At 52.8% G+C, this 13394-nt stretch overlaps 1 protein-coding gene across 1 annotated transcript; it reads left to right on the plus strand.

The window, feature by feature from the left end:
* The first annotated feature begins 34 nt into the window (after positions 1 to 34).
* ACAD10 (acyl-CoA dehydrogenase family member 10) lies at positions 35 to 13394 on the plus strand. Its single transcript, XM_071763101.1, is given in 15 exon segments — positions 35 to 156; positions 686 to 846; positions 1228 to 1376; positions 2162 to 2356; positions 4267 to 4425; positions 4977 to 5136; positions 5546 to 5687; positions 6403 to 6471; positions 7188 to 7369; positions 7768 to 7918; positions 9096 to 9241; positions 9923 to 10096; positions 10542 to 10783; positions 10785 to 10892; positions 12993 to 13394. Coding segments are annotated over 14 exon segments (2226 nt in total). The 5' UTR covers positions 35 to 156; position 686; the 3' UTR covers positions 13182 to 13394.

The following is a 13394-nucleotide window of genomic DNA, read 5'->3' on the forward strand; positions in this document are numbered from 1 at the left end:
GGTGGGGAAAAAACAAAAAAAAAAAAAAGGGGAAAAAAAAAAGGTTACGTCGGCGTCGCGATGACGTCAGGGGGCGGTGATGACGTCGCCGTCACCGGCGGGGGCTGAGGAGAGAGCGGAGGGCTGCGGGTAGAGGCGTTCTCGCGAGATTTCCAGGTGTGTTCTCGCGAGATTTGGCGGGGGGAATGGCCTGGCCTGGATAAGGCCTTGGGGGGGCCGGGATAAGGAGGGGGGGGACGGGGGGGGACGCGGGACGCGGAAGGGACAAAAAAAATTCCTTCCGTGTCTCCTCCTCCCTACCCCGGTCCCCCAGGGGTGACCTCGGGGCTGAGCAGAGGGGTGGGACACCGGGAGGGGGGTGAGAGGCCTGCCCGCAGCAGAGCCATGGGCTCCGTTACCATGGCAACGCCGGAGGGAGCAGGCCCCATCCTCCTCAGGGTGAAGCGCCCTCCCTAAAAAAGAAATAAAAAGACAAAGCCCCTTTCATCCTCTCTCCCTTCCTGCAGTGTGAGCGATGAAGTAAAAAAAAAACAAACCAAAATTATAAAAAAAAAAAAGAAAAAGCAAACCAAAACCATAAAAAAAAAAAAAAAAGAAAAAGCAAACCAAAACTATTTCGTAATTCTGCACTTCGCCCCTTCGGGAGCTGAGAATTTTCCCTCACTCCCTTCCCTGCTCTTTGCAGAATGTCCCTGAGGAGAGCTGCCCCGTGGCTGCTGCGTGTCGGGCACTGCCGGTGGCAGCCCGGGGGGTCACTCCGGAGTCACTCCGGATTGTGCCCTTACAGAGCTGTCATCTTTGAGGCCGGCGGGGTGCTCCTCTCCTCCCCGGGCAGGACGGCTGCTGGTGCGTGGCCTCTTCCTGCTCCTCTTGGTTTCTGTGCAGGGAGGGAAAGGAAAGGTCGGGTGGGATGGTGTTCCAGTGGTGGCACTTGGCTGTGTCACCAGGAGTGACAAAAAAATTCACCCATCTGGGTGAGGAAAATCTCCTGTTGCTGCCCTTTAGGGCACTTCAGGAACTCAGTGTTTTCACCCAAACTAAAACCAGAGGTGAGGTGCTCCAGCTCAGGGGGGGGAGGGAAGGAAAAATTTGGGTTTTTTAGGTGAATCCCCCCAGCCCAGCAGAGCCCTGGTTGATGGATCAGCTCTTCATGCTCCTTCCTCAGCTCTGGTGGTGCCACCACACGAACTGTTCCCTTCCTGGTTTTTTTTACTTTTCCCTGTACAGAGTGGGAGGCCCAGCACTGGATTCCAGCTGGCACTATCCAGCAAGCTCTACACTCCGGAGGGGAAAACAGTCCCTCTGGGAAGTACAGCAGAGGAGAGCTGACGGCTGTGGAGTTTTTGCAGGAATTGGGACAGCAGTGCTTTGAGATTGTGAGACAACACCCCCCAAACCTCATCCCATCCCCTCTTCCCTGTGCTTCCTGCAATCCTGCAGCGTGGGGTTCAGTGAGGAACGAGGGTGAAGCCTTTGATTCAAGGGTTTTCCACCTAGGAAGCGTTGCTGTTGGATCAGGGCAGGATTTTTGCTGCTGTTGTTATTCTGGTCCCTGGCTCAGCTGAATTTGCCTTCACTTCTGCCAGCTGCTTCCTGCACGTTTCATAACTTTTGGTTGGTTTTTTTGTTTTTTTTTTTTTATTTCAAGACACCTCTAGGGTCAGCTGAGCTGAGAAGTCAGAGGGTGAGAGATCAGCCACCAGGCTTTTTGCTGCTTGTTCCTGCATGGGCACTCTCCCCATGGTCTCTGGGGAGGGTTTTTAAGATCAGTGGAAGCCCCTCCACCACAGCTCCGGGGTGGAATCCTCTTTGGAATCAAGGCTTTTTTTGGGAAAAGCTCAGTCTGAAAGGCAGGTTGCCTCCTGCTGGATGGTGAAGCAGAGTTTCACTCTAACCTGGGGCAGGCAGAGCCCCAGTGCAGCTCTTTCCCCAAACCAGCCCTTTATCTCTGCTGCTGCTTCTGTAGAATCAGGGCATGAGAAAATGTTTATTTATTTGGTGTAAGGAACTGAGTTGGGAGGGTGACTGCCTTCTGCTGCTGAAAGGACAGCAAGATGAGATGATCAGGCAACCTACCAACACCACCACTCTTATTTTCCTCCCTGCTTAAAACCCATTTACAGCTAATTATCATCTGGGGGGGTTTTCTCCGGTTCCTTAGGCAAATGTCTGTGTTCCCGTGGACTCGTTTCTCTCGGACTTAATAAAAGCCGAGCTGATAAAACAGCTCCCCATCCTGGCAGAAGCAGCACAGTGTATCCGGGCAGAAGGTCTCAAGACAGCTCTCCTGAGCACCAGCTCCTGTCTGCCGACTGGAGAGAGCTCTCTGCCCCTGGATCGAGAGCACTTTGATGTGGTGAGCTTGGGTGGGATCCCAAATTCAGCTCTGCTGGGGCTGGAGAAATTCTTTACATGTAATTTTTACCTGTAATTCTTTACAATTCTTTACAATTCTTTACATCAAAGGAAGGGCAAGGGCAGCCAGGTGGCATTGGGCAGAAATGTAACAGTCTGTGAAAATGTTTCCTGGAGTTCTGCCCTGCTGGGGGGGGACTTTGGAGGGGGTCTGGGTGAGTGGCAGCTTTTGGTGCATTGGAGAATTGATTGCAAAGTGCCCCAAGTTAATGTGTGGCAGGCACAGGTAGCAAGCTCAGTAACACTCAGAAGCTTCAACACTATACAAGAAATAAATGTGGTTCCTTTCTTCCCTTGCTGCTTTACAGTTAGCCCTTGCTCTTGTGAAGTTTCATCCCAAGGAATTGCAAAGCATACACCCTACACTACAAAAAAATCCTGCTACCCTGAAATGCTGATCTGAGAGCCCTCTCCTCACACATTTCACTTTTCCAAAGATGAAGCAGCAGCAGAGCCATGAAGCTCAAGGCTGGTTCAACAGTTTAACAGGCAGCTGTCAGGACTTGCCTCAGCACAGCGAAAATTTGCTTTTTTTGCGTGCCCTGTCTCACATCTTTGGATTTCAGGAGTTTATTTATTACTTAAGTTCGTTTTATAGCCTTGACTGAGACAACAGAACATGCAGAGAAGGGTCATAGTGCTACATTTAAAACCTGGGACTGTTTAAGCTCATCTTGTCAACGTGATGTCATCCCTGAGCTGGCTTTCTGAGCACTACACTGGTGGCACCAGTGCCACCACAGTGGCACTGGTGCCACCAGTGTAGTGCTCAGAAAGCACCAGTGCCTGTGAGGCTCTCTCAGTAGAGTGATGCTCTCTGGAGATGCTCTGTGGTACCTTTCATCCCAGGCTGCTTCAAAGCACTTTAATAACCCTGGTTTATCCAGTGTCATCACTCATGTGGTGTGGCTCTGCTCTAACAGCAGGTGACAGCTCTGCACAGTAATTAGTGGGGGGGGAAAAAAGAAAAATAATTGCATGTGGATTTCCACCAGGATTGGCTTTTATGTTTAGCTAATAGATTCATTTCCATTCCTATCAGTGCTGGGGTGAGATACTGCTTGAATTTTTCCTGGTGTTAAGGGCAATTTGTGTATTCAGAGGTGGACTCAAGACTTTTTTGATGCAAATTTGGGCAGATGATGGTGGTCACCATCCCTGCTGCTGTGAAGATTGCTTTGGCAGGGCTGATAGGTGCATTACTGGGACAGCAGTGCTTTGAGATTGTGAGCCAGCACCCCCCAAACCTCATCCCATCCCCTCTTTCCTGTGCTTCCTGCAACCCTGCAGTGTTGGGGTTCAGTGAGGAACGAGGGTGAAGCCTTTGGTACAAGGGTTTTCCATCTAGGAAGCATTGCTGTTGGACTTTTCCAGATCATTTGAAAATGATGCAATCCAAGGAAGAAGGACAGCAAGATGAGATGATCAGGCAACCCACCAACACCACCACTCTTATTTTCCTCCCTGCCTAAAACCCATTTGCAGCTAATTATCATCTGGGGGGGATTGCACCAAGGGGTGCAATCCAAGGCTTTCTTGGACAGCACTGAGCAATTGGTCTGAGCCATCCAGTGAGTCTCCCACATTGTGACATCTCCTTGGACATCTTCCACCCAAGGACTGGCTGATCCTGTTGAGCTTATTCGAGCTGACAGAGCCACAGCCAAGCAGCTGGCACCCACACAGCCCCTTCAACCACGTCCTCCCCAGCTCCCTTCCCCGTGCCCTTTATTGCACACATTACTTAGACTGTCAGGCTCGTTTCCCACTCTCCCACCCTCCTTTTCCAGCACTGCACAGATGTTTGTGGCCAGGGTAGGCTCATGCATAATCCATTTGCTGTTGCCATAGATGATTGAATCTCCTCTGGGAGGGCTGTGCCAGCCAGATCCTGGGATCTACAGCCTCTGCTTGGAACGCTTGGGTGTTCAGCCCCAGGAATCCATCTTCCTCGACAGCAGCAGCCAGAACATAAAAGCAGCAGCCCAGCTGGGCATCCAAACGGTGAAGGTACAGAGCAGCACAGCCAGGGGGGGCTTTGCGTTTGGTTTTTAAGTCCAGAAGCTGCCTCGGGCTCGAATGGCTCAGGGGTTTCAGTCTCGGTGGTGCCAAGCCTTTTGTTTCAGCCCATCCTGATTCCTACAGTCCCCTGTTAGAGAAACAGCTCTACCCACCTGGTTAGGACAACCACATCCATGTAGGATATTTTTAAGACATTCCTAGAAGCTCTGAGGTGCTTTGGATCTGTCAGATGGGGACGGGTTAACCCCCAGGCTTTGGAGACAGGGAACACAGGGGTTTTACTTCACTGAAGGGGAAGGACAAGCATGGGACTGGTGGGAAGAGTGAACTCCACTCCCTGGGAGTTCCAGCTCCTACCCCAGCCCAAGCTGGGACAGGAACCAAGGTGGGAGGCTCAGCAAGGAAATGATCCATGAATTGCTGTGTGTGTCAGTGGATCTCACAGATAAATGCATCACAAGTGTGCAGGGCTCTGTCTTTCCCAGGCAGTTTTATCTCCCAGCTATCACCCAGTGTTTCTCCCTCCCTCCTGCTTTCAGGTCGATGATCCAGAAGTAGCACTCAAGGAGCTGGAGACCTATCTGGGTTTTCCTTTGCAAGGGTTTGTTCCATACACTCGTTCAGTGAGACCAGGCATGGAAATCCCACCAGATCGTCTGCAAAAGTACCTTGAAAATGTTCTTGGTGTCCAGGCAAGAGGTATCACAATGCTTTTTGCTCTTCAGCCTGAAATCTTGTATATTCCAGAGCTGGTGACTCTTTCCATCATACAAGAGATGGATTGAAAAAGAATATTAACAAAATGCTCCTGATCTCCAAGTGAGTGTGGCAGCCATTCAGGTTTCAGTGAGGCATTTTAGGACTTTCTCATTTGGGAAGGTTTGGGCAAAAGTTGCTAAAGAGAAGCCAGGAACATTCCTGCCCTGTGAGCCATCCACGAGTGACTGCTCGTGGGATTTGGGATACAGGAGCAAAGTGTAGCTTCCTGCTTGCTGCAAGTGAGATCTTGGAGCCAGGCATGGAAAGGGGAAGTAAAACCTGATGAAGTGGTGAGAAATGACCCCAACTCATGCTTCTCTCTGCTGCCCCTCTGCTCTCAACCCTCCAGGCCCACCAGTCTTACGGCAGTTTGGCCACGGCCCATCTGCCCGGACCTACTGTGTCCAGTTTGGAGATCACCTCCTGGTGCTGAAGAAGGAGCCCTCTGCCAGGCTGTGTCCCTCAGAATCTGCTGTTGGGAGGGAATACAGGTGAGGAGGAGCTGTGTTCCTCATGGGCAGACACCTGTAGGGATCCCCAGACAGCCCCATTTGAGGGGCAGGGCTCTGTTCCAGCCTCGGCTCTCCTGTCCCACATCACACACAGCTCACACACCTGAGCCCCCCACTGCCCCCCCCTGCAGTGCAGTCAGGTGAAAAACACCCTCCCGGCTCCTGCTCTGTGACCCTTCCAATCCAGGGAGCACGTCCCAGTTCTCCCAGCACGTGTCAGGAGATGCAGGATCTCACTGTGGTCTCTGGCACCTTGGGTGGGAGAGAAGTTGCAGCACAGCCCTGCAGCTGATCAGGAGGAGCCTCCCCAAGGGTGGCACCGTGCTGGGGGGGTCATGCTGGGAACCAGTTTGCTGGGAACCAGTTTGCTGTGTACCAGTTTGCTGTGCCAGAGCTCTCTGCTTCAGCACCAGAACAGCTGGACACTTTTTTGGTTTTTTTTGGGGGGGGCTGCTGTGATCTCCCCTGGGTTTTCCAGAGTTGTTTGTCTCAGGGCTCTGGGCCACACAAAGATTTTGGGGTGCTGCTTTCCCCTTCCCCCACCTGGATTATTTTGGTGTTTCAAACAGTGCACAGGGCTTTTTTTTTTTTTTTTTTTTTTTTTAATACTGTGTGTCTGCCTAGCAACAATGCAGTTCTAGGATCAATTCCCTGATGCTCTCTGTGCTGACAGCTCTCTGACTCTCCCTGGCAGGGTGCTGAAGGCTCTCTCTGAGGCTGGAGTTCCTGTGCCCACTGTACTGGCTCTCTGTGAGGACAAAAGGTAATCTTGTCCTTCCTTGACAACTTCAGATCCCCCAAAAACGAGGAGGGGAGGGAAGAAGGAGCCAGACCTCACAAAGTGCACTGGTGTAATGAAGTGCTTGCCCTGTCTCAAGGCTAGAGGAGCCTCTAGATGTTCAGAGGACAGTAATCCCTTCATTTGACTTCCTTTAGTTTGTCCCTGTTTTAGCAATCAATCAAAATACTCCCTTCCTTTGAAAAAAGTACAAGACAGAAAATCACCTTTATCCTGGCCCAAACCAGGAGAGCAGCTAAAAACAATGTTGTGGAGCTTCCTGCTGGCTCAGTACTCTCAGGTGCCCAATAACGAGGTGATTTTGGGCTGCCCCAAGGTCTACAGCCCCCATAGCAGCACAGCCATGCTCAGCTCTCTGCTGGCTGCAGCAGCAGCAAAGCCTCTGCACTGCAGCTTCCCCTGTGTCCACGGGAGGTTCTGTTTGTGTGCAGAGCCTGCTGCAGGGCAGGCAGGGAGCAGGGTGATGCTGGAACCTGGCTCCAAGCTCAGTTTCCTGCTCCTGCCACTGGCTGGAGCCCCCAGAGCTGGGTGTGTGAGCACCCAGGGAGCTGTGGCTGCTCCTCCCCTGGCCCTACAGGTGAGGGGCCTGGGGGCATGGGGAAGGTGCAGGTGAGCTCTGCAGGGGTTAGGCAGGCAGCAGGATTAATCTCAGCCCCACTGGTTCCCCCTTGCTTCCCCAGCACCCTTGGCACCCCTTTCTACCTGATGGAGCACTGTGCTGGCTGTGTCTACAGGGATGTCTCCCTCCCCACGCTGCAGCCTGGCCAGAGAAGGGCTCTTTATGCTGCCATGAGTCAAGTCCTCTCCATGATCCACAGCGTGGATCCCAGAGCAGCCAAGCTGGAGGACCTCAGGGAGCATGGTGAGAGCAAGCTGGGGATCCTCTGTTTCTTCTCCTGTGTGTCAGCATTTCAAGGGATGGGCTCAGCTACAGGATTTGGGGCAAACTTGGGGGCAGTTGGGAAAGTGGAGTTGGGCAGCAGGGTGTCTGCATCCCCAGGCACAGTGGCAGAGCTGCTTCAGATCCCCCAGAGATGTGCTTGCTGTTAAGAGTTATTTTTTTGTCCAAAATCTGATGATTTCCACCAGAATATCAAATCCAGGGTCAATTAAGAATGTATGAGACACAGTTAAACTCTTGGAGCTTGTCTCTGGGTGCTGGGCTGAGGTCTTGGCTGTTCAGCATCTTCTGCATTCACCTCTTCTGAAGCCTCTTTGTGCCTGTCCCTTTCCCTGAAAGTTTTTGTTCCCTTTTTCCAGGGAATTACATCCAGCAGCAAGTTGAGGCCTGGACCAAGCAGTACCGAGCCATGGAAACTCGTGTGATCCCAGCCATGGAGAGACTCATCCAGTGGCTGCCTCTGCATTTTCCTGAGTCTCAGAAGATAAGAGTTGTGCATGGTGATTTCAGGTACTGCTTGGCTGACAGCACTTCCCTGGAGCACATCCCAGGTGGCAGAGAGGGAGAAAAAGTGTAAAGCAACCTGCAAGACTCTGGGGTGATGCTGAGCTGGGCTGGAGCAGCAGTTGCAGAGCAGTCAAGAGGCTGGGCTCTGGGTCATGTTCAGCATCCCATAGGTAATGAGACCTAAAGGGCCACAAACCCTTCACATCCATCATGAGAAACACCCCCCAAGAGCTCTGACTGGTTCTCTGGCTCTCCTGTTTTCCCCAGTGTTTACCTGCCTCCTGGTCTGTGGCAGTTTAAGGCAGTGTCCATTGGAGAGCTGTGTCCATTGGGAAACTGTGGCAGGAACTGAAAGCCTGGACTCCTGATGATCAGTTCACATCTTCCTGCCTCATCAGAGCTGCAGAGTTTCTTTGCAGCACTGGTCTAACACTGGCACACCAGCAACTGGTTCTGCCACACTCAGAAATCAGTCCTGTAGTCCAAAGGGTGGCTGCTGAGATGCTGCAGGCTGTGTGGCAAATCCTCTCTGTGTCAGGCAGGACAGAAGTGAGGGTTGCTGAGAGCTTCTTCTGTCTTATCAGACTCTGGCTGCTAGGGATGTGGGGCTGCAGGGTAGGAATGTGCAAATTTGGGGGCAAAGCTCCTTCCCACACGGTTAGAGCATCAAGTTCCTGTGTGACTGGGAGCTGGTGAGCTCTCTGCACCCTGGCAGGGTGGTTGCCCTCTCTGATTTCTCCTCAGTAGATTGCTGCCCTCTCCTGGGGCTCAAAGAGGTGAAGGCTGAACTGTGCATAAGCTACAGCACAGCAAAGTGCAGGGCCTGGAGTTATTTTGTGCCTTTAAAATGCCCAGGAGGTGCCTCTGGGCCCTGACTTGCCTGCTTCACTTTTTGGCCAGGCTGTGCTGTCACATCTGTTAATGAGCTGAGAGCCTGAATAACTGTGTTTCATTCTGCAGAGCACAATTCAGTGAGTTCATCATTAACCAGGGAGTTCACTATTGAGTAATTTCCATCCTCTCATGCAGAAATTAATCTTTCACTTGTGCAGCCTCCCAAAGGACTCAGCAATTTTGCAAGAGAATGAAGAGCACAGGAAAGCACCTACTGCTGCTGAACATCAGAAGTTTTTGCCCCCCCTCTGAAGACTTTTCTGATCTCTTTTTCCCTCTGCTACAGGATGGACAACCTGATCTTCCATCCAGACAGGCCAGAAGTCCTTGCTGTCCTTGGCTGGAAGCATTCAACCCTAGGAGATCCCATCTCTGACTTGGCAAATAACTGCATGGCCTACTTCCTGCCACCTCACTTTAATGCACTGAGAGGTACAGAGAGGGGCAAAGGCACAGAGAGAGGAACCAGGGTTCAGAAACAGATGAGCTCCTGCCCAGAGAGGCAGCAGAATGGGTTGTGGGGCTTGTATTGTGCTGCCTGCTCTGCCCTTTGTCTCCTCCCTGAAGCCCCCTCCCTCCATTCCTCCAGGGCACCTTTCTGCATGTCCAGTTTGGGTCACCCCATCCCCAGTTTGTCTCCTGTCTGGCAGATACTCTGCCACACCCCCCTGTCCTGTTTGGTACTGTCACCCTGCTCATGCACGTGGACCTTTTTTAGCAGTCGTGTCAGAGATGCTCCCAGAGAGGCAGAATCTGCTTCCCAGCTTCCAAAATTTCAAATTACTTTGGATTATTTTCCTCCTTGCTTCAACTGTAAAGCTGGGGAACTCTTTTTGGAAGGAAAACTGTGAAACAGGCCAGCCCAGAAGAGGTTTGTCCACAAAGTCATTGAAAAAACAAAATAGGGGTAAACACTCCATGATTTAGGAGGAAGATCCATCAGCACTGCTTCCCCAGACTCACCCTGATGAAGGAATCTGCACTTTTGCATGTCACCTGTGTGGGGGTGGAGGGGTGCAGGTGTCTCCACAGCTCTGCCACAACCCTCACAGCATCCCTAGAAAGATCTGAGCTCTGTTTGCTGCTTCACTGCTGCCTCTTCACATCTTCCAGGTTTGAGGAAGTGCGACCTGGGGAGCCTGGGAATCCCCACAGCAGAGGAGTATTCCCAAATCTACTGGGGTCACATGGGAGAGGAGAGCCCTGAGAACTGGAATTTCTACCTGGCCTTTGCCTTTTTCAGACTGGCTGTAACTCTGCAGGGGCTCTACAAACACTCTCTGACAGGTGAGGGACCCAACCACCCCACCCTGTGCTGCACAGGGCTGACCCTCACATGGGGCATTTCCCCCAGACCCAAGTCTGGTCTGGTCCTCTTCGTGCTGCTCAGGAGTCGCTGTGTGGTCGCTTTTCTTTCCCGGGAGAAGGGAGCAGGGCCCGGAGTTCAGAGCTCAGTGTCCTACAGGTGGAGCTCTCAGACTTTCAAACTAAACACCACCTCCGAGGAGAGGCAGGGAGGTGGTGTGAACTCTCAGTGCTCTTTATCTGCCTGCATCGAGTCCGGCCTGGGAGTCGTTATCAGAGAAAAACAAAATGTTGTTTTTGTACCCCTTAAGAAGGAGCGTCCCTGAGTCCTGCTGGGCTGGCCCAGACGAGGCCACATGGTGCTGTTTGGGATGTGATACTGGAACGTGGGTTCTTTCAAAAACAAATGTCCTTCTCTTGTCCCCAGGGGAAGCAGCTGGAGGTGAAAGCAGCCCGGAGGATGCAGAGTTTGTGGCCGACCTGGCCTGGGAGTTTGCCATAAAAGAAGGTTTCCGTGTTTTTGGCAGCCTCCCCACCAAAAAGCCTCTTGCACGAGGTTACAGCACCTGGGCCAGGTGTGGGCTCTCCCTCAGCAGGAGCTGTGGTACCAGGCCACATCCTGGTGAGTCCAAAGTCCCCCTGGTCACTCCCCCCCACCAGCTCCGTGGGGATGATGCAGCAGGGGCTTCACTGGAAGCTGGAAAAGATCGTGGGAGTGCAGTGGAGTTTTCTGATTTCCCAGCCCAGGTGGACTCCACGTGCCCTTCTGGAGCTGAAGGTGAGAGCTCTTCCTCCCTAAAGCAGCTCTGCTCTGCTGGACCTGCAGCAGGGTGGGTGACCAGGGGTGACCTTGCTTTCCTGATCACATCAGACCCTTGGCACTCCTGGAGTCCAGAAAGTGGCTGGGTTCCCACTGCTGGCTACCCTCTGGCTCCAGAGTTCATCTTCTAGGAAACAGCAGTGTCAGGAGGCAGCACTCCCTTCCAAGATGAGCAGTTGAAAGCCAGCCCAGCTGTAATTGCTGGTGCTGCTCCACCAGGGTCCTGCCACCAGTGGAGCTCCCAGAGCTTGGCTGGGTTTGGTCTTTTCAACACCGGCCACTCCAGTGCTTGCTCATTCCCTTCTTTGGCAGGGGGAAACCTCAGTGCTGTCTTTGTGTGGAAAAGCTAAATTAAGTCTTTTTGGAAGAACCCCTCCAGGTGCCTCTTTAGGAGGTCCCTTAGGTCATGCTGGGAGCTGCTTGCACCTCCTGGGCTCTTCTGCACAGAATTGTAGCCCTGAACCCTCAAAATGGAGGGAGACTGATCATGCCTGGTGTGGTGGGGAGGAAGCAGAAACCAGCACCCAAGTGACTGTGGGTTGGTGGCAGGAATGGGAGCAGCATCAGGACTCAAGCTGTAGAGTTTTAATTCTGCATCTTTTCCTGCAAGGCAGTTCAGGTCAATATGCAGAGCTCTGGACACCTGGGTCCCCTGCCTGGGCTCTGCAAACTCTCTGGTCCCACCTTGGTGCAGCTGAGTGTGGCTCAGCCCATGGCTCTGGGTTGCAAATTTGCTGGGAATGTTGTCAGAAGTGATCATTGACTGGGTGTGTCAGCAAAACAAACAGTCCTATCCTTGGCTTGCTACTGGGGATGTATTCTTAATCTATTGTAGTGATATTATCAACTGCCAGTGGGTTGTTCAACAGCCTTTTAGCTGCCAAAACAACAGCAACAAAAAAATCCCATCTGTTGTTCAGCCCTTCAGAAACATTTCCTTGTGCTCTGGCAGAAACCAGCAAACCCAGCATTTCAGGGTGCTGAGTAGCTGATCCCCTAAGGAGGTGGAAAAGGAGGGCAAGCAGGAGCTCTGGGGAACTTGGAAGTGCTGAGATGAACAGATGTCCTTGCCCTGCTCCCAAACACTCATCTTCTGAGCTGCCAAGACTCCAAACATCAGGACTGCCACGTTCTCTCTCCTCCATGCCTTGGGTTTGTGGTAGAGACACTGTTCCTTGTCTGAGGGAGCAGAGAGCCTGTCCTGCCATTATCCCACTGCTTTTTCCCTTGGCATCATCCCTGCACTGCCAACCTTTGCTGTGGAAGCACTTGAGAGCCAAGGGAGGAGCCTTGCTGCCCAGAGCAGCAAGAGAAAGCAAGGGGGCCTGAAACAGGCACACAGGCCTGGCTGGGGACTGCCATGGCACTCCCTAGCTGGGCAGGAGCCAAGGGAAAGGGCAGAGCTGCCTCCTGCCAGGGCTGGAGGTTGGTCCCAGCAAACTTGGCAGGGAGATGCCCCTGGCTGAGGAGCTCCCAGCCCAACACGGGCACCCAGCAGACTCTGCACACTGGTGCCCAGGGCTGCCTGTCCCCACACTTCTCTGAGGGATCCTCTCCAGAGGAGCAAAGGTGTTTCAGAGTGAGAGAAGGGTGTCTGGGGACACAGCTGCACTCCTGGGCAGGAGCCAGGACTGGCTAGCAGAGGGGCACAGCCCCAGGGTGGGGGGATGGAGGAGGACATAATGTGTCCCCTCCTCTTCCATCAGGCAGAGAGTGCCAGGGCCAAAGCAGCAGTGCTGGAGATGACTGTACAGGCCATGGATCAGCAGCACCAGGTGAGCACCCAACATCTGACCCTTCTCTGGCCAAAAAAATGCCCCAAAGGGCCCCATCTCTCCTCGTGGGCCTCCTCCACACCAGGAGGGAAGCATTGCAGTCTAGAGCCCCTGAGCACCAGGGGTGTCCTGCCTGTTGTGGGATGTCCCAGGTGAGGACATTTCCCCAGCACTGTGCTCCTCAGGGCATCTGGATGGGTCTGGGCTGTTTGCTGACACCCTTCCCAGGTCCTGCAGCCCTTTGCGTGGGCTTTTATCTCACAGGGGCTTTGATCTCACTCAGGTCTCTGGAGCAGAGCATTTCCACAGCACAGCCCCCAGCCTCAGACCTGAGCTCCATGTCTGGCTGAAGATCCTGTGTGGTCCAAAGAACAGAGCTCTCCAAACCCCAGCTGAGCCACCAGGCATAGGACTGGGGAGCCTTGGACATCAGACTGAACCAGCAGCTCCAACATGGGAGTGGTCATGCTAACAGCAGCATGGCAGCTTCTGAACTCCAGTGGTGTTTGTTGTTCTCTCCTATCTGGGGCTCAGCCTTTACTGCCAAGCTCAATATTTATGGGGCAAAATACATCCCTGGATCATCAGGCTGCAGGCAGTCTTGAAAGGGGAGGAGGTGGTCAGGAATGACCAGGCTGAGGTTTCAGAACTTGGGTTTGGGGAATAAAGAGAATGGAAAATGGTG

The sequence above is a fragment of the Heliangelus exortis genome, chromosome 19 (genome assembly GCF_036169615.1).
Source record: "Heliangelus exortis chromosome 19, bHelExo1.hap1, whole genome shotgun sequence".
In the NCBI taxonomy this organism is placed as follows: Eukaryota; Metazoa; Chordata; class Aves; order Apodiformes; family Trochilidae; genus Heliangelus; species Heliangelus exortis.